This window comes from Neophocaena asiaeorientalis, unplaced genomic scaffold (genome assembly GCF_003031525.2).
Source record: "Neophocaena asiaeorientalis asiaeorientalis breed wild unplaced genomic scaffold, Neophocaena_asiaeorientalis_V1.1 scaffold337, whole genome shotgun sequence".
NCBI lineage: Eukaryota > Metazoa > Chordata > Mammalia > Artiodactyla > Phocoenidae > Neophocaena > Neophocaena asiaeorientalis.
In genome coordinates, this window is record NW_020175054.1 from 4,333 (window position 1) to 25,318 (window position 20,986).

Below are 20,986 nucleotides of genomic sequence, written 5' to 3' on the forward strand. Positions count from 1 at the left end.
ATAGAATAAAATAACACACCTGCTTTACCTTTAGGAGTTCACAATCTTAGCTGGGTCTCTTTAGACTCTCAAGAGTTGGCTGAGGGAACTTCCCTGGTGGTACAGTGGTTAAGAATCCACCTTCCAATGCAGGGGACAAGGGTTCGATCCCTGGTCAGGGAACTAAGATCCCACATGCCGTGGGGCAACTAAGCCTGCGCCACAACTACTGAGCCTGTGCACCACAGCTGGAGAGAAGCCGGTGCACTGCAACAAAAGATTCCACGTGCCGCAACTAAGACCCGATGCAGCCAAAAATAGATAAATATTTAAAAAAAGAAAAAGTTGGCTGAGGCACATTTGCATCAACATGGATGGACCTAGAGATTATCATGCTAAGTGAAGTCAGAAAGAGAAAGACAAACACCATATGATATCACTTATATGTGGAATCTAAAATATGACACAAATGAACTCATCTACAAACAAAGACTCACGGACATAGAGAACAGACTTGTGGTTGCTAAGGGGGAGGGGGCGTGGGGGAGGGATGGATTGGGAGTTTGGGATGGTCAAACGCAAACTATTAGATATAGGATGGATAAACAACAAGGTCCTAATGTATAGCACAGGGAACTATATACAATATTGTGATAAACCGTAATGGAAAAAATCTGGAGAAGAATGTACATATATGTATAACTGAATCACTTTGCTGCACAGCAGAAATTAACACATTGTAGATCAAGTATAGTTCAATAAAATAAATTACAAGAAGAAGTTGGCTGAGGCAGAGACAGGTAGATTCCCAAGCCTCAGTTTCATCATCTGCATGCAGGGCCAAGAGTCTGGAATGTGCTGAGCCTTCCAGACTTCATTTCTTACACAGAGAATTACCTGTAATTCCTCTATCCAGAGACAAATGCTGCCAATGTTTGGTGTAACCATTCAGACTTTTCTCTCTGCATGCTTGTGTGTATAAATTATTTTTGTTATATTTTTCCAAAAATGAATGAAAACATACGGTTTTATAACCTTTATAGCTTGGTGCTATATTTTGACAATTATTTTTCATGTCAATAAATCCTCCTTATTTTTCATGGCTATGAGGAAGGTTGAAAAGCCTGAATGTAAACCAAGGACATTGGGTGTTGAGGAAGCCACAGAAACTGGTGAGAATACAGGAAAGAGAGGGCAGGGACAGATCAAGGACCTCTGGCCTCTCAGCTTGACTATTAGGTTTCTGACTAGTCGTTATTAGATAGACTCATTAGGGATACTCAGCTGTACTTTGGAGCCTTCTATTCTGTTTTGATTCTTACTTCAAGTTTTGCTTAACATTTAAAAAAATATTAAAATGTACTGCAAACAATGTAACACACCCATGGCTCACCACCCTGCCTTCACGTTACCCTTGTGGCCTTTTTGCATGCTGAAGATCTGGAGCCTCAGCAGTCTCCATCACCAGCCCTGGATTCCAGCTGCCAGGATGGCACCTTTGGGGTGGTCATGATCTGTCGCTCCAAGTCTGGTCTCTCTTCAGCGTCTTCCTAGATGCTCTTGCCAGAAATCTGTCATCTCTGACCACTTCTTCATCCTCAGATCATCAACTCCTGCCATTTCTACCCCGAAAATGCACCTCCAAGTGGGCCAGGTCACACCCATGGCCCAACTCTGGTCCAAGTCACTGTTTTCTAGCAGGACCAACTGAGCAGCGACACCTTTGAGCAAATAAGAAAAAGGTGCCTTTTCCTTTGGTCAGACTCAGCTCTGTGACAGGGCTCATGGATTTTAGTTCCCACTAGCCTTCTTGGGCGAGGTGCCTTTTTTTTTTGCGGTACGGGTCCCTTTCACTGTTGCGGCCTCTCCCGCTGTGGAGCACAGGCTGTGGACGCGCAGGCTCAGCGGCCATGGCTCACGGGCCCAGCCGCTCCGCGGCATGTGGGATCTTCCCGGACCAGAGCACGAACCCGTGTCCCCTGCATCGGCAGGCGGACTCTCAACCACTGCGCTACCAGGGAAGCCCCACGAGATGCTCTTTTAAAATGAGCAGCCTGCATATCTGTATCTGGAGGCCCTTCTTTTGCCTGGACTGCTGTGCTAGCCTCTGGGGGCAGGGGGATATATGCTTCCATTCCTGGCTCTTCCAATCTATTTTCCACATGTAGCCAGAGTAATAGACACACACCACACACCCCACCCCTACCTCTGGTTATGTTACTCCCCAGCTAAAAGCATAGCAATGGCCTCCTGGTGTTCTTGGAATAGAGTCCAAACTTCCTAACCTGGATGATAGGCCCTGCATGGCCAGGTCCCTGCTGCCCTCATCCAGCTGTGAAGCACCTTGTGTGCTGAGCCAGGGGACTTGGACTCTGGTCTGTGATGACAGAGCACAGGGTGAGGGGCAAATTCCCCAGGGTCATAGCAGCTGTGTGGAAGGGCTGAGGGTGGACATCAGAGAGCACCAAGGTGCTGGGTGAACTGCCACGGTGTGGGGTATAGGCCATCCACAAGGGCAAGGACTCCTGAGCTGTTCCAGACCCTGCATACCCCTCCAGGTTAATTCCCCAGTGATCAGAGAATGCAGAATGGACTCCCTGCTCCATCATAGCCCAGCTACTTGAGCCTGGGATTTATGATGAACAAATATCCAGGAGCTGGCCAATGAGGTGTCCTCCAGGACCTGGTCCCTGGAAGTGGAGCGTGCCCTTGCAGTCTCTCCTGGATGCCAGCTGGAGGCTGAGGGCAGCGGCTGCCCTGGACACTCAAGGCTCTTGTGGTAGCAGGTGAGAGGCCATGGGTGGAAGGACAGTGTTCTTAGGTGTGGCCTGGAGCTCTGGACCCTCCTCTGGCTCTCAAGGCTGGTCTATTTTTGGTGTTTGGCTCTTATGCCACCTCAACAGCCTGAAAATTTGCAAACAAGTGGGAAGAAGCCTTTGTTGAAACTTGTACTTGGAAACACAGGACTACTGCAGTGTATGGTCCCTGGGAGAGGGACACATGCTTGGCTGCTGCATGGTGCCACCCCAATGTATGGAGAAGCTGAGAGCCAGGGAAAGGGGAAAGAGGGAGAGGGGAGGGTACTTCATAACCAGAGATTTGTATGTTATTTTATTAAGTCCTCTAAACAACTTCAGAAGGCAGGTTCTTGGAGAAGATTATGTAACATGCCCAAGGTCATGCATGGAGACAGGACCAAATGCAGACCTTTCTGCTGACTCTACACCTTCTCCCAGTGGTTGTGGCCTATTTCCTCTTGGGTAGAAGCAGAAGGACACATCCTTGAGCAGGGTCATCCCTGGTTCTGGGGTGGGAGGATAAGCCACTCACATGGCTTCTCTCTCCTCCAGGGCTGCCAGGAAGTCATACAGGGACTCCTACCTCTCTCTTGAACTTTGAGATCCAGACACAGAAGTCTTCCATGTCTCCTTATCAAAGCCACAAATACCAGGAAAATTATCACAAATGGGTCGTGGGCTTGTTCTCCAAGGTGATGACCGAGCACCTTCCCACCACCTTCCACCACATCCTAAAGCTGCCCCGAACCCTTGTGCTCTTGCTTGCGGGGGCCCCTTGCCCTATTCCTGGTCTCTGGCTCCTGGGTCCTGACCTTCGTGGCCAGTCTTGCCCTCCTTGCTGCCCTGAGGTTTCCTGCCAAATACCACCGGATCCAGTTTGAGGTCATGTCTTTGCACAGACATGTCTGACAACACCAAATCCTATTTCAGTGAGAGTGGCTCCTGCTTCTGGGTGGTTGAGTCTGAGGGGCAGGTGGTGGGCATGGTGGGAGCACTACCTGTTAAGAAGGCCACCCTGTGGAATGAGCAGCTGCAGCTGCTTCACCTACGTGTGGCTTTGGAGCACCGTGGTCAGGGGATAAGTAAAAGCCCTGGTCAGGACTGTCCGAGTCTGCGTGGCACCAGGGCTACAGCAAAGTGGTCCTCAGCACCAGCACACTGCAGTACTCTGCCCTGGCCCTGTACCAGCGCCTCGGCTTCTGGAAGATGGGCTAGTTTTTCTTCTCCACAAGCTATAGGCTAGTTGCTGTCCCTGCAATTCAATTTATCTACCGTCTCCCCTCTGCTCAGGTCTCTCAGGCACTGGAGCAAAGAGGGGGCCCTATGATCTGTGTCGTTGTGGATTAGTTAGGAGGGACCGGCTGTGCTGCAGTAATAAGCAAATCCTGAAGTCTCACTGCGATGGCACAGTAAAAGCTTACTGCTTGCTCACATTGGAACCCAATGGCCTTGGTGATGGGGTGGCTCTGCTCCATTCAGTTTTTGGAGTTGCTACTGTTTCATTTATCTAGTGCCACGAGAATGTTACATAAAAAAACCACCACAAAATAATAAACATTTTTTCAGCTCATGGGTCTGTGGGTCAGCAGCTTAGGCTGAGCTCAGCTGGGCTACCCCTTAGATCTCCAGGTGTCATGCCCTGCCTCTTCAGTGAGAGGAAATGCGAAGTCATGTGGAAAGGGTGAGGGGAAGGAGTGTGAGAAGAATCCACGTGAGAAGGATCAGGGCCAATGATGCCATCAGTCTGCTATGGACCCCAAGGTCTCTGCTGAAGGGCAAGAAGGCAGCCAGGGACAGAGTGTGGGATTTGACATGAACTAGACCTAGAAGTGGCACAACCCACATCCCACTGGCCAGGGCCAGGTCATGATTTAAATCAAGCTTCTGTTGCCTCTTGAGTTTTGTCTACTAAAGGCTAATGGCCCCGAAGGAAGCTGGAATGAGGCTAGGAGGTAGCTCTGGACCCAAGGCACCAGTGTCTGCTGAGAGTTTCTGGCTGGGCTCATCTGATGGCTACCCTAACCAGACACTGTCTGACACCAAGTCAGCAAAAGGGCTCTCACCGTGTTACGCTGCATTGCTTTTCCTTGACTGGTGCTTTCAGATTGAAGTTCCCCACACACCTCAGGGAGACACTGCATAGCTCCCTGCACCTCTACAGATGAGAAATAAATAACCCTCTGCTGCTTGCTTTACTATGAGTCAATCAGAAGTTATTTTCTATAAAAACACATACAAAAAGGGACTTACTCTTGCCTAGAATTAAGATAATACCATTGTAACAAACATCCCTGTGGGCAAGGCCACTGTGGAGAAAGTATTGCTCCTGAACCATTAATAATCTTAGTCATCATTCTACCCAAGACTCTTCAGAAGGTTACTACTTCTAAATTACACATGGACAACAAGATAAGTTTTATTAAACCAGACTCATAAAAGTAAGGATTGTGCTCCTCCAGGCTGATAAAATATAATTCCAAGGCTCTGAGGAAAATATTCTTATGTCAGTTCCAAGGAACTTTTCTCCCCAAGAGTTGATTGGTCAATTTCTGTGGAAGAAAAGAAAGGCAGGAAAGAAGTTAGATACTCTTGCCACTAGAGGCAGACAGCCACTCTTCACCCCAGACATGTTGCTGAAGAGACCAGTGTTGTTCTCCCCAAATCTTGTTTATCTTCCCCAGCTACAGAAATGATGGTAATTATACAAAAAATACTTCCTGAAGTGCTTAGGGAAGATGATCTGTAGTCTATTATAGTCTATACAGAAATATAATATTAATATAATCCTAATAGACTAATCCACCTATCAGTTCACAAACACACAAGCACAATAAGAGGCCTGGCCTTGTGATGCTGACACACCAGACAGGCCATGTAGTGCTTGGGGTGTCGCCACTTGAGGGAGCCCAGCCTGAGCCACGGTATGCGCTCCAGAAGCAGCTCTCCAATCCCACATTGGTCTGGTATGAACTCATCTCTTGGTTTCTGACTTTCAGAGTCCTCTGGGGGTGAAGTGAGGGGGCTGGGAAAGAAATGCGAACACTGAAGGATCTGGACCTTCAGGCATAGTAGCCCATCTGCTTTCTCAAGGAATTAATTGGTAGCAAGTCCCCTGGCCTGTGAGGTTCTAAAACTTGCAGTACCACTGATTCTACTGGGGCTGTGGGCAGGAAATGGTAGTGGCTTCAAGGCTCTGAGTACCCAAACTGCCAACTTGTATGCTACACTTGGACATTTCCCAATTTATTTAAAAAGTTCTAGTGGTATATGATTCACCCATAAGGGGCATAAAACTATCATTTGGGACTCTGGATGAAAACTCATCAGTTCTGAAAGATGTGGGCATTTCCAGCATGGCGTCTAAACTGACACCCAAGTATGAAATTTGGTTTCATTCCAAATGTATGCCTGGAAGGTGCCTTATTTATTTATTTATTAAACAGTTTTAAAACATTAAAACAATTTTTTTTTGGCCGTGCCGTGAGGCATGTGGGATCTTAGTTCTCTGGCCAGGGATCAAACCTGTGCCCCCTGCAGTGGAAGCACTGAGTCTTAACCACTGGACCATCACGAAAGTCCCTGGAAGATGCCTTTTTTAGATTTGCCTTTCTAGATTTTCAGATTTGAAGTCTAGTTACAGGTGCTTTTATCTTCTAAATTTTAGTAGTGGTATAATGCGTTATGAGCTTAAGTTCACTCTCCAAATGTGGTTAATTCAAACAGGTCAGATGTGTTTTTCTCAATTTCTCTTTCCCCTGATAAATCTCATCAATCCTGCTCTAGAACTGACTGACCTTTTTATATAGCTGGGCTCGCAGCCGGTACGACTTATATTCCAATCTCCTCTTTTCCTCTTCTCTCTTTTTCTGTACTTCTGGAAGCTGTTCATAAATCCTTAGAAATGGCACCGATGGAAAGACAGAAAGCAGTGAGGCCACCTGACCACAGAGGAACACGATCACTCCTCCCCACATCTCCCTAAGCTCTACTGCTCTCCAGGCACTCAGTCCCTCAGACAGGCTGTGGGCCTGTTGTGTGCCCAGCTTCCTGTTAGACACTTGGACACGAAGAACCCTGGCCTGGAGTGCTCATGATCTGAAAAGGGATACAGATAAAAATATAATAAAATCCTGCTAATAGCGGTTACTTATGGGAAAGAAGTGGAATAAGGGATGGAGATGAACTTCTTTTCACTCTATATGGAAAAATGTATGGTTTCAATATAAGATAATGATTTTGTATTACCACCATATTTTTAAGCATGAAAAATAATGCAAAAGAAAATACAATAATCGTCATATCTACAAAATGCTACATAGAGTTATAGGAAAAGAAACAAAACTTATTCTGATTGAAGGAGGTCAAGGAAGACCAGAGAGGAGACTAAGCTTGAGGTAGGTCTTGAAGAATAGTTAGGAGCAGAAAGGGGAGGTGGGGAGAAGGGAGTGTTGGTAAGAATGGAGTCAAGGCTTCACGGAGAGAGTGTAGGGGAATAGGAGGGAAGCAGATGGGGTGAAGGTCTCGTAGCCACGTGAAAACCTTGGGCTCTGTCCTATCAGGAACTGGATGCCACTGATTTTAAGTAGGGAGGAACATGATCAAACATTCACTTGATAAATACACTCTAACTGGAAATAATGTAAATCTCCAACAAAAGAACAGTTAAACAAATTATGGGCTATAATAAAAGTATTACAAAGCATAAAATGTTTCAAATAGTTTTTATGCTATGGGAAAACGTTCACAATACAATGTTAAGCAAAATAAAGCAGGCTACAAACCTGTATATATAGTATGATAAACAATGTGGGGAGAAAGAAGTGTGTTAACACAGGTCTCTGCAAAATCCCCATAGAAACAGGACTAGTGTTAGCTATGTTTAGATGGAAGAATTATGAGTGACATTTATTTTCTTCTTTCGAATTTTTTCTATATTTTCCAAAGTTTTCTATAATCTGAAAAGAAAATCATTGATAATGATGTAGCGGCTCTGTGGAAAAGAGATTAGAGAAGATAAAGAGCAGAAGGGGGAGAAGAGCAGTCCTCCAAGAGAGGAGGCTAAGCCTGCATCAAGGCAGTGAGGAGAATGGGTTCCAGAGCAATCATGAAGGTGAGTCTCCAGGACCCACTAGCCGGCTGCACGTACAGCAATAGCTCCCCAGCTTTTCTAGTGGGTGAGTGGGTGGCCCAAGTAAGTGTGGGAGAGGAAAATGGGTAGTTCCACTTTGGACACAGTGAGGATAATCACTAAATGAAAACACAAAAGTGGAGGTCAGGAAAGAAACCAAAGAAGAACAAACATATATTTTTAAAAGTCACTGTTGATGAAAACCACAATGAGATAGCACATCACATCTGTTAGAATGGCTATTATCAAAAAAATAAGAGATAACAAATGCTGGTGAGGAGGTGAGAATGTGCTCTGCTGGTGGGAATGTAAACTGGTGCAGCCACTATGGAAAACAGTGTGGAGGTTCCTCAAAATATTAAAAACAGAACTGCCGTATGATCCAGCAATCCCACTTGTGGGTACATATCTGAAGGAGATGAAATCATGATCTCAAAAAGATATCTGCACCCCCATGTTCATTGCAGCACTATTTACAATAGTGAAGACATGGAAACAACGTACATGTCCATCAACGGATGAATGGATAAAGAAAATGTGATATACATATCTACATATAATGGAACATACATATAATGGAAAATGTGATATATATATATATATATATATATATACACACATATAATGGAATAGCCATAAAAAAGGAAAAAAATCCTGCCATTTGCAACAACATGTATGGACCGTGAAGGCAATGTGCTGAATGAAATAAGTCAGACAGAGAAAGACAAAACCGTATGATCTCACTAATATGTGGAATCTAAAAACATCAAACTCATAGAAACAGAGAACAGAATGGTGGTTGCCAGGAGCTGAGGGATGGGGGAATGGAGAGATGCTGGTCAAAGAGTATAAACTTCCAGTTTTATGATGAATAAGTTCTGGGGAGCAAATATGCAGCACAGTGACTGTAGTTAACAACACTGCATTGTATACTTGAAAGTTGCTATGACAGTAGAACTTTAATGTTCTCACTATAACAACAAGAAAAATAAAATGGTACTTATGTGCGGTGAAGGATGTGTTAACTAACTTTATTGTGGTAAACATTTTGCAATACAAATGTATGTCAAATCATCACATTACATAGCTTAAACTTATACAATGTTAAATGTCAATTATATCACAGTAAAGCTGGAAAAAAAGTCACGGTTACAGAAGGGATCACAAAGGCCATTGGAAAAAGACGAGTTATCCCAAGGAGAACATGTGATGTGAAGAGAAAATCTGCTTGGGCCAGTAAAGGTTGTGTTCTAGGGCTGGAAAGCTGGGAGTCTGGCTAATCAGAGTAGCCAGAAATTGCATTTTGTAAATGGATCCTTGAAAGCAATTACTACATACTGTTGGAACTGTCTGTCTGCTCATGGTCTGGAGTCAACTATCTTTCATTTGTAGTACCTAGTCCAGTGCCTGGAGCATACCCAAATATATGCATTAATAAGTTAGTGAAAACACTTCTCTTAAAGGACACATTGGAAGAAATGCTTCAAGTTAAGAGAGTCAGGTTCTCTCTTCTCCAAATCTTTTATCAGAAACGTTTAAACATCTTTGGTAGAGGTAGGTGATGGGAAAAGGTGATGAGTAACACAGAGCTCCAGAGCTCCAAGTCCGCCACATGATACACCTGAAGGAGTACTGGGTGGGGAGCCTGCTGCCGGACTCTAACCCCAGCTCTGGCCCTGACTTGCTGGCAACCTCTCTCTGGGTTACAGTTTCCTAAAAGTTAAAGGTAGACTAGATGACCTTTAAGCTCCCATTCAACTCTATGATTCTCACATGGAAGTAGATGGCTTCTTTGAAAGGGGGCCATATCAGAAATAAAATGGAATAGAAGTACTCTAATGAAAATATGTCAATTTAAAACCTGTCTCTTCCTAGAAGATGGGTACTTAATCCACCCCTACAACTATACTTATATTTTAAAGCACAGATACCTTTCAGAAGATGCCCTACCTTCTTGCAGGCAAGCTTCATAGTCCCATATAGCAAGGACTCCTCTTGCTGAGGTGAGAGTGTTATTAGCTGCCACACAACGAACACTATGTAATTTCCATTAATTAAATTTTGTGACATTCAGAATGAAGCAATAATTCTCAAAGTTTTTGGACTTTCGACACCTTTATACTCCTAAAAATTGAGGGCAATTTTGGTGAAAGTGGATTTTATCTATTGATACTTACTGTATTAGAAATTAAAACATTTAAAAAGAATTTAAAAAATACTTATTTCACAACCTAAGTGTCCATCAACAGATGAATGGATAAAGAAGGTGTGGTACGTATATACAGTGGAATACTACTCAGCCATAAAAAGAATGAAATTCTGCCATTTGCAACAGCATGGATGGACCTAGAAGGTATTATGCTTAGTGAAACAAGTCAGAGAAAGACAAATACTGTATTACATCACTGATGTGTGGAGTCCAGAAAATAAAACAAATGAATGTATATAACAAAACAGAAACAGACTCACAGATACAGAGAACAAACCACTGGTTTCTAGTGAGGAGAAGGAAGGAGGGAGGGGCAAAATACGGGTATAGGAGTAGGAGATACAAACTATGTATAAAATAAATAAGCAACAAGGATATATTGTATAGCACGGGGAAACATAGCCATTATTTTGTAATAATTTTAAATGGAGTATAACCTATAAAAATATTGAATCACTATGTTTTATGCCTGAAACTAATATAATATTGTAAGTCAACTATACTTCAATAAAAAACTTGTTTCTTAATTTATTAAAAAAAAAAGCCTGTTACATGTTAACATATAAAATAAATATACTTTCCAAAACAAAAATAAGAAGAGTGGCATGTTATACATATTTTGCAAATCTCTTTAATGTCTGGTTTAATAGAAGACAGCTGAATTCTTATATCTGCTTCTGTATTAAGTTTGCTGTTATATGTTGTTCTGGTTAAAGTGTACATTTTAAAAAATCCAGTTTACACACATATGTAATTGGAAAAGAAAAGTATTTTAATATTCTTTTCAGATAATTGCCGATTTTCTTTTTTTTTTGGCTGCTCAGCTTTCGGGATGTAGGATCTTAGTTTCATGGACTTTCGACACCTTTATACTCCTAAAAATTGAGGGCAATTTTGGTGAAAGTGGATTTTATCTATTGATACTTACTGTATTAGAAATTAAAACATTTAAAAAGAATTTAAAAAATACTTATTTCACAACCTAAGTGTCCATCAACAGATGAATGGATAAAGAAGGTGTGGTACGTATATACAGTGGAATACTACTCAGCCATAAAAAGAATGAAATTCTGCCATTTGCAACAGCATGGATGGACCTAGAAGGTATTATGCTTAGTGAAACAAGTCAGAGAAAGACAAATACTGTATTACATCACTGATGTGTGGAGTCCAGAAAATAAAACAAATGAATGTATATAACAAAACAGAAACAGACTCACAGATACAGAGAACAAACCACTGGTTTCTAGTGAGGAGAAGGAAGGAGGGAGGGGCAAAATACGGGTATAGGAGTAGGAGATACAAACTATGTATAAAATAAATAAGCAACAAGGATATATTGTATAGCACGGGGAAACATAGCCATTATTTTGTAATAATTTTAAATGGAGTATAACCTATAAAAATATTGAATCACTATGTTTTATGCCTGAAACTAATATAATATTGTAAGTCAACTATACTTCAATAAAAAACTTGTTTCTTAATTTATTAAAAAAAAAAGCCTGTTACATGTTAACATATAAAATAAATATACTTTCCAAAACAAAAATAAGAAGAGTGGCATGTTATACATATTTTGCAAATCTCTTTAATGTCTGGTTTAATAGAAGACAGCTGAATTCTTATATCTGCTTCTGTATTAAGTTTGCTGTTATATGTTGTTCTGGTTAAAGTGTACATTTTAAAAAATCCAGTTTACACACATATGTAATTGGAAAAGAAAAGTATTTTAATATTCTTTTCAGATAATTGCCGATTTTCTTTTTTTTTTGGCTGCTCAGCTTTCGGGATGTAGGATCTTAGTTTCCCGACCAGGGACTGAAACTGCGCCCTCAGCAGTGAAAGGGCCAAGTCTTAACCACTGGACCACCAGGGAATTCCCTGATTTTCTTGATGCTATACCAAATCTTGACAAGTGGTAGTTTAAATGTTGACATATTTACTTATATAATATGAAAAATATTACAATTATTTATGTCACTGCTGATATCATCAGAAAAGTCTAAGTACTGGGAGATAGTCAGTCTCATAGTGGTAGACATAAGTTTTCTAGAATTCTATTCTTTACTTGAAAATTCAGATTTTCTCTTTGGCAATAAACACTGTCAGCTGTTTTCCCGAAGTGACAGATTCACTTCCTCATTTTCAAGAAAATATCTGTCATATACCCAATTTGGAATAATTAGTTTATCAGTCATTCTTTCAAGTAAAAGCTATGTTCCATGAAAAAGGCAGCTAGTTCAGCTCACTACACAAACCAAGGCTTTTCCTTGAACCAACCATCGTATCTTGGTATGCAGCAGAAGTGCTTTATGTGTACTTCCATTACACTGCTGCCATGTGGCTGTGAAGAATAAAACGCCAAGTACACTAGCACAGTTTGGTCCACTGTCTCCAATAGTGCTAAGGCATCAGCAGTTTTAGTCCTCCCTTCATTACTTTTGCATCATCTGTATAAATGTCAATACAGTTAAAAAGACACAGAATATCCTAGTATTATTTTGAAATTTGTTTTGACCTGACAAATCCCCTGAAAGGGTCTCAGCAACTTCCAGAGGCCCATGGACCACACTTTGAGAACCACCTGATTAAAGCATCCCTTTGAAATACCTATAAGGAAATGGTTTACTAAATGGAGAGTAAAAAGATTTCAAGAGCAATGCTTTAATTTACCTAAGATAAATTTTTTTCAAGCACTATGCCAACTATAAAACTGTTCTTATTAAAGGAAGTCTCCAATGACCCCCTAAGAGGTAACCAACCATTAACTTAGTTATATGGCAGTCTCATGAGCAATATATGCATATCTCTAATTAATTAATTGCTAAGGAATGCAAAGGCACAAAATTTCAAAAGGTAAAAAATTAGTCTTTCTCCAACCTCTGTACCCCAGTCACTCAGTTCCTTGTCCCAAAGGCAACAACTATTACCAATGTTTTGGGTATCCTTCCAGAGGTAGTCTATGCATATACAAGTATATGCATCTATGTAAGCACAAATACTTTTTTATTAAAGACTACAAATGGTGGCAGTGTACACATGCTTCCGAAACTTGATTTTTTTTTTAAGCCTAATTTACTGTGTTTTGGAGACGATTCCCCTATCTCTCATTGTACTGGATACAATTCCTAGTAAAAGGATTGTCTAGATGTAAGGCCCCAGATATTTACTTTTATTTAAAAATATTTTTTATTTATATTTGTTTCTAACAAACACAAGCCTGATTAAGGCAAGCAAATTAGTGGCGATTCTTTGTCTTTTTTATATATGAGGCATCCATACCATGATCTGCTATTTTTCATTTCTTTTTTAGTGCCATAAGTGAGAAACTATTTTTATAACTAATTTTCTCATAATGTATTGTTTTTTTCTTTTTTATCTCTCAAAATGTTTTAACTAGAGCATATGCCTTTATTCTGGGGCCAAGCTATAGCTCCTGACCTATTTGGTGGCCTGATTTATACTTTTATAGTTACTTATTCTTTTGGCCTTACCATTTAGACCGCTGAATCATTTCCTTCTTTCCAACAGGCCTTTTCTTTTGGGCAGCCAGGAAGTCTAAGCAAAAGAAAAAGAGGTTTTTTTAATGGATTGTGTCTTTTTTTTTTTTAAATTGAGGTATAGTTGATTTACAATATTACATAAGTTTCAGGTGTACAACATAGTGATTCACAATTTTAAAGGTTATACTCCATTTATAGTTATTATAAAATATTAGCTATACTCCCTATGCTGTACAATATGTCCTTGTAGCTTACTTATTTTATCTCTGAATCCCCTACCCCTATCTTGGCCCTCCCTGCTTCCCTCTCCCCACTGGTAACCACTAGTTTGTTCTCAATATCTGTGAGTCTATATCTTTTTGTTATATTTACTGGTTTGTTGTATTTTTTAGATTCCACACACATATAAGTGATGTAATACAGTATTTGTCTTTCTCTGTCTGATTTATTTCACTAAGCATAATACCCTCCAGGTTAATCCATGCTGTTGCAAGTGGCAAAATTTCATTCTTTTTTATGGCTGAGTAGCAGTGGTGGTGTCACTCATACCAGCCCCTAAAAACTGAAGGACCTGTGACTTGATTTATCTCTCTGTTTCCATACCAGCCCCTGAGAGCTGAAGGACACTTGCCCTGATTTATCTTTGTGTTCGTTTCAAAAGTACCTGGCATTTGGCAGAGATGTTTTGCAGCTGTACTTTGAGAGATACATGCTTTGAGAGATATATAGTGGTGAACTCCCCCAAACCGGTTCTGACTTGACCATAAGAACAAGCGTGCGCAGATGAAACCTGGAAGTGTCCAAAAGTTACCTTTGCTTCGTTACCATGCTATGATCTCTGCTCAAAGGGGACATTTGTACTCTGCTAGGCACAATCTGTGCCATGTGCAAAGGACCATGGAAGACTGTGCATGTCCTGGCTGCCCCCGGCTGCCCCTGAAAATCTCCACCCCTTTCCTCAAGCCCTAATGACCTATCTGCCTCCTAACCCTTAAAATCCCTTACTCTGCTCCCTTCAGGGAGAAAGTATCTTTAGAACATGAGCTCTCCTTTCTCCATTCCTTGATCAATGAATAAAGTCTATGCTCTGCTATGTCGAACCTGGTCTCATTCAATTGACATCTGTGACTCTAGGCAGAGGACCCATTGAGGGGTCCCCGACACTTAAGGGATCAGTAACAGGGTATTGTGCCTTAATAAGGAAGGGTGTGTTGCTCAAGAACTGTGAGAGGGAGCTGCTGGGACTTTGCGCCCCTACCCTGAGCTGGCAGTGCTGGGTGGTGAGTAATGGCCAAGGCCAAGGCCAGGGTTAGACTATGATGACTATGATAGCAGCCTGAGGCTTTTGAAGACACAACACTGTGGCACAGACTAGACAGTGTGCATTGAAACACTGACCAGTTTACAGGTAAGGCTGTGATGAAATCATTAGGTAGTACTTTATAGTTTTCACAGATTTCACAAATTATTTTATTGAGATCTTACACCTAGCATAATTGTTAAGAGAACAGACTCTAGCGCCAGCTCACCAGGGTTCAAATCCCAGTTTAACAGGTGTGTAAATCTTGGGCAAGGTACTTAATCTCTCTTTGGCCCAGTTTTCTCATCTGTGAAACAGGGATATTCATAGTATCACCTCAGAGAAGCTCTGTAAGCATTAAACAAGAACAATGTCTGGGCAAAACATAAGGGCTATATGAGTATTTATTATTATTATTGCTACCCTATGAGGAAGGCAAGCCTGGAATCAGCCCCAAGGCCCTCAAAACATTATACTTTTGGAACTAACTTGCTCATGGTGACAGAGCTGGTTTTTAAAAACACCATTCTTGGGAATTCCCTGGCGGTACAGTGGTTAGGACTCTGTGCTTTCACTGCTGAGGGCCCAGGTTCAATCCCTGGTCAGGGAACTAAGATTCCACAAGCCACGTGGCGCCCCCCAAACAACAACAAACCCAAACACCATTCTCACTGCACACGCTCACTTTTAAAGTGTAGTGACAGGGCAAGAGTAACCGGGCTTATTTGGGTTGTGAAAGTGCTGAGAGCTAAATTGGGCAGGTTCTGCTACCTAAGGAGATTTGAGTCTCAACAAGCAAAAGGTCACTTTCTGACCTGTAACTAGCCTGGCACTGAGCAGTGCTGCCTTGCATGAAGCAGACCTTGCCCTCTCTACCAAGTCGTCGGAAAGTGAACAGGAAGAGTATACCTCTCTTAGGGAGCAGGTGCGTGGCGTCCCGGTGGCCCTGCCATCCTCGCACAGTGTTGAACAGTGCCTCCCGTTCACTCTGTAACATGTTCTGCAGCTTCCTCTCCTGGACTATTAACTTCAGGCGCTTTATCCGTTCCCCAGAGCGGGAGATGAAGTCAGGTCTGTGAAGTTGCAGTGATTCCTGAGGAGGAGAAAAAGCCCCCAACCTCACATTAATGATGTAGGCTTTTCTCCAAGGGCCTAGAAAAAACAGTACCTGCCTAACAGGTTTGGAAAGTCTGTTTGTAACTTATAGAAAATATCTAGAGTTGAAGAATTATAATAACAACTCCCTGTGTGGGAAAGCTCCAGTAGGAAAATCAGAGGGATCAAAGAAATGCCTTTGGAATAAGCCAAGAACTAAGACTGTGGCAATTACAACTCTCCCCAGTGTTGATGGGATAAAGCTTGGCCCATTGGGCTATTTTTAATTTCCCTTCAAAGAAATACATCATTAAAAAAAAAACATTTTCTGGACTTCCCTCGTGATGCAATGGTTAAGAATCCGCCTGCCAATGCAGGGGACACAGGTTCGATCCCTGGTCCGGGAAGATCCTACAGGCCACGGAGCAACTAAGCCCTTGTGCCACAAATACTGAAGCCCGCGCACCTAGAGCCTGTGCTCTGCAACAAGAGAAGCCACCTTAATGAGAAGCCTGTGTACAGCAAGGAAGAGTAGTCCCCACTCGCCATAACTAGAGGAAGCCTGCGCGCAGCAGTGAAGAACCAATGCGGCCAAAAATGAAATAAATAAATAAATAAAATTTAAAAACAAAACAAAAACATTTTCTTTAGCTCCCCAGGTACTTATAAAGAAGAGTACCTTTAAAACCCTGTGCTAAGCAGAAACAGGAGTTATATAAATGCAGGAACAAATATAAGGCTGATGCAAACATCAGGCCTCTACTGCACTCCACGTGCTGGTATGTATCTACAAACCCAATGAGCAGCTACACAACATCCTCCCTTCTATTGCCTTGCCCCAGATACTGAGGGTGATGCACGATTTATAACAGCTAACAGTAAGGCAGCCTTTGATTAATGAGTGTGAGAACAGATGAACTGTGGAGGTGCTAGAAACGAGGATCAGTTGACTGTACTTCAGAAAGCCAAGTCACAGGTTTAACTCTTTTGTATCTTGCCCCTTCTTCCTCCTTAAACATATGGCTAAAATTAACTCAATGTCATTGTACCTGTAGGGTTGCTCTCACAAATGGCTTCAGTGGATCTCTGCCTGGGCCTGCTAGTGAACTGTGGCTGTCCATGTGCTGTCCTTGCCAGTTCTGTTCCTGTAGTGGCTCCCTCCAAGGTGTGGTGTTGGTTACTGGTGCAAACCAGGAGACACCAGGGCCATGAAACTTGGGCAGGTTTTCCTTCTTAGGACCAGACTTCACATTTTCCACAGGAACAAACCATGAAACTCCTATAGGAATTATTTTTAAGAAGAAAAGAAGATTTTTCACTTTTTTCATCAGAGACGTACATAATATAGGCTCTCAGGGACTCAGCTGTCAGTGGCCACCAGGAGGCCCTGGAGTCTGCTTAACTGCAGGTGTGACTCAAGAATTGTAGTGTTGGATGCAGTCAGCCCTCTGTATCCATGTACACAGAATCCTTGGATTCAGGGGGCAGTACTATGCCATTTTATATAAAGGACTTGAGCATCCATGGATTCTGGTATCCATGAGTGGTCCCAGAACCAATCCCCTACAGATACGGAGGGATGACTGTACTTTGAAAATTTGCCAAGGTGGTGCTAGGGAAAAGATAGGGTCAACATTAAATCATTTAGAAACAAAGAATCCTAGCTTTGCAAAAGACTTGAAATTCACTAGTTTTTCTACTAAGAAAGCAGAATTAGAAACTGACCTTCCCAGCAGCTCTGCTTATTCTTCCTTAACTTTCTGTCCCCAAGATAACTGGTAAGGAGCCTTTTCTCTTCTATCTTTTCTTCTGACCAAGAAGTCACATCACTGTCCTCTTCTACTCTAGCCTCGCTAGAACTTGGAGTTGGGAAAGTCATTCCAACATCTCGAGTGTGTTTTCTGACACCATTCACAATCTCCAACGTACCTAAGGCGAAAGATCACAGCTATCTCTGGGAAGAGCCTTGAGACTTGGTTGGCAGGTATATTCAAGTCAGTAAATGAAAACTTAAAAAAAAAAGTAATCATTTATTTTCTATTCTGCAAAGAAAAGGAATTGAGAAGATCTATAATTTTCATATCTAAATCTGGTAAAATAGGGAATCCCTGGCGGTCCTATGGTTAGGACTCCACACTTCCACTTCAGGGGGCACAGGTTCGATCCCTGGTTGGGGAACTAAGATCTCCCGTGCCGCACAGTGTGGCAAAATAAATAAAATAAATAAATAAATAAATAAATAAATCTGGTAAAATATTCAAAACAATCATTGAGACACATTTTTAACAAGTATCGTTATGTAAAAATATTTGTTGAAGATAGTGCTCTGAATGAATGCAAAAGACAATGCAAGCAGAGTTGAAAGGCGATATAAACTGTTTTGGAATCATATTATTGTACTTACTACATCAAGCCTCTTCAAAGTTTTATTGTAATTTCGGTATGTGAGATTTTATATTTCCTTATTTTTTAGAACAAGTTAGAGTTGTATTTTCTCTTATTGTCATCAGAAAGCATCCTAACTATGATAAGTAATATACATGTTTTTCTTACTATGATACCTGAATAAGGAAGGGTAGTTTCACTATTACCATTAGAGTTGGATTTTTTTATTCCACTTCAGTAAATGAAAAAAATTTAAGCCTTCAAAATCGCAGGCTACTGCTTCCTCTTGGGTGGGGTGAAGGCGTATGAGGGAAAGAGAAGAGAGGGAAGATGAGAGTAGAGATAGAGAGATGGAGGGTGTGTGTGTCTGTGACAGAAAGAGAGAGGGAGAGAGGGTTTTCGTTTGTCAGTTTAGATATTAGAGGGAAAGAACTACTAATATGGATTCAATGGAAAAAGGATTTCAGTTCTGGTCCAAAGTGAGAGGGACAGTAAGTGCTTATAGTCCTACTGGCAGTAACCCAGGTAAGGAAGAGGTTAACAGATGTAAAGACATGACTCGAAGGGAAAAATAATCAAGGGGCAAGTTTATTTCTGTGTTATAAAGTCAAAAGATATAGGAAGTCATAAAGTGAAAAGCCTCCTTCCCACTCTTCTTCTCCATTCATTAAGTTTTTAACCCTGTGATTCCAGAGAATTTTTTGCACACATTCAAGCAATTCTCTTCCTTCCTTTATTTTTTGAATACATGTAGTAGCATGCTATACACTATTTTGTACCTTGCTTTTTCTTTTTAACTATATATCTTGGAGATCTTGACGTATTAGTAGCAAGAGCTTCCTCATCCCATGTAGGACTTCATTATACGGATATACAATAATTTATTTAACAATTTGGCTACTGGTGGACATCTAAGTTGATTTTACTTTTTTGCTTATAATAAACAATACTCCAGTGGTTAATTCTGTACACTTGCCATTTTACACATATGCACTGTATATTTATAGGCTAAACTTCTAAAGTAAAAGTGCTGGGTCAAAGTAATTTTGATAGAAACTGCCAAATAGGGGGGTTGTACTCCCAACTTATATTCCTACTAGAATGTACCTATTTCCTTGCAGGCTTGCCCACAAACTTACTATCAAACTTAGATTTTTGTCAATCTGATAGGTGACAAATGGCATTTGAGTATAGTTTTAATCTTCATTTTTTTGTGAGTGAGCTTGAGTATCTTACCATAGTTTTAAGTGCTACCTGTATTTCAATGGAAATGTTTAAATTAATTTACCTGCTTGTATGCCCTTATTTAACATATGTACGTTTTGCTTGTTGCAAAGGGTAGAGCTCGAGCTCCAGAAACTGCTGGTAGAAGACGAAACAGAGTCAGAAGAAATATGGTCTGTCACCTGGAAAAACAAGACATCCTGTCATCATTACCTGTAGTCAATGGCACAGTTACCCAAGGGATAAGAAAACACTATCATCAAGAGCCCTTTCTAATTCATTTCAAACTGTTGAGATGAGGTTGCCGGGAAGCTTGTGACGATGTGAACATGCTACTACACACTTCTGGATGGGGAGGGGGATGCTGCTGCAGTTGGATACAGGCCTGAGCTGTTTTAAGAAGGCAGGAGAGACTGGCTATGCTCCCAGGACTTGAAAAAACTCTGAAGAGGATGCAAGAGGAAGATTAGCCTGGTGTGCCTTCAGAGTGAAATTCTGAGTTGACACCAGCATAAAATTTTGATGAGAGATAAAGAAGGCAGGGGATAACTAAAGAGAGTGAGTGATGAAATGCAGAGAGTGCTTTCCAATAAGATCTGACTTAGAAACTTAAAGGGTAAATGCCAAAGACCTGAGAGGCGCCATGAGAAGTCCTGAATGAGTGGAATATTGCAAAAAGCACTTAAAGATTTGAGCCCAAAAGGTTGTTTTTAGCAAGTAGAGCAATAAAGGGAGTTGATGGTGGAATGTTAGTGGATGACAAAAAGATTACCAAAATATAGTCGAACAAATATAAAATAGTATTTCTTAAACTTGTTCATCAGAACAATCTCCTGAGGGAGGGTCCTAACCCAGAACAATGAATTGGGAGTTTCTAGGTGAGGGCTCTGGGCATCTATATTTTGAATAAATGTCAGATGCTTGTCTACTTAAACACATTTGGTAGAGTAAATTGAAGCCCAAGTCAGGAAAGGAAACAGAATATCTGCTTCCCTGAACTAGATAAACTATATTTCAGGGTCTTCAGGGAATTTGCAACAGATCCTGGAGGAGACGGGGCTGGCTATGTTAGATGTCTGGGGACAGGAAATACTTTAATTTTCAAAAAAGATAAGCATTGCAAACTGCGGGGTTTAATAATGATGACCTGTAAAATTCTAGCATGGATCACAAATTTAATAATTTGCAAGCATTTAGAGGTTAAAGAAGAGAAAATTTTAGCCAAGGTTCATTAAGGCTGGCAGAATAAGCCCTGCCAGGTTAGCCTTGTTTTTCCTAGTCGACGTGGTCACAACTAGATTTGAATAAAACAACAAAATTTCTCATTATGTACTTGAGGGCAAGATGGAGTTATAGGGGTTG

The 20,986-nt window shown here is 41.3% G+C and overlaps 2 protein-coding genes across 2 annotated transcripts in view; one reads left to right on the forward strand and one right to left on the reverse strand.

Annotated features, from left to right (window-relative positions):
* The first annotated feature begins 542 nt into the window (after positions 1–542).
* NAT8 (N-acetyltransferase 8 (putative)) lies at positions 543–9,985 on the forward strand. Its single transcript, XM_024764003.1, is given in 6 exon segments — positions 543–3,544; positions 3,546–3,664; positions 3,666–3,861; positions 3,863–3,882; positions 3,884–7,887; positions 9,032–9,985. Coding segments are annotated over 5 exon segments (720 nt in total). The 5' UTR covers positions 543–3,400; the 3' UTR covers positions 4,125–7,887; positions 9,032–9,985.
* ALMS1 (ALMS1 centrosome and basal body associated protein) overlaps positions 5,176–20,986 on the reverse strand; it is a 217,548-nt gene continuing 201,737 nt past the window's right edge. Inside the window, exons 18-24 of the mRNA XM_024763994.1 lie at positions 19,689–19,806; positions 17,741–17,944; positions 17,065–17,294; positions 15,830–16,013; positions 13,612–13,675; positions 6,572–6,671; positions 5,176–5,326 (exon numbers count right to left, since the gene is read on the reverse strand). Of these exons, the coding sequence (XP_024619762.1) occupies positions 5,282–5,326; positions 6,572–6,671; positions 13,612–13,675; positions 15,830–16,013; positions 17,065–17,294; positions 17,741–17,944; positions 19,689–19,806 (945 nt within the window). The 3' untranslated portion in view covers positions 5,176–5,281. The remainder of the gene's footprint in view (positions 5,327–6,571; positions 6,672–13,611; positions 13,676–15,829; positions 16,014–17,064; positions 17,295–17,740; positions 17,945–19,688; positions 19,807–20,986) is intronic.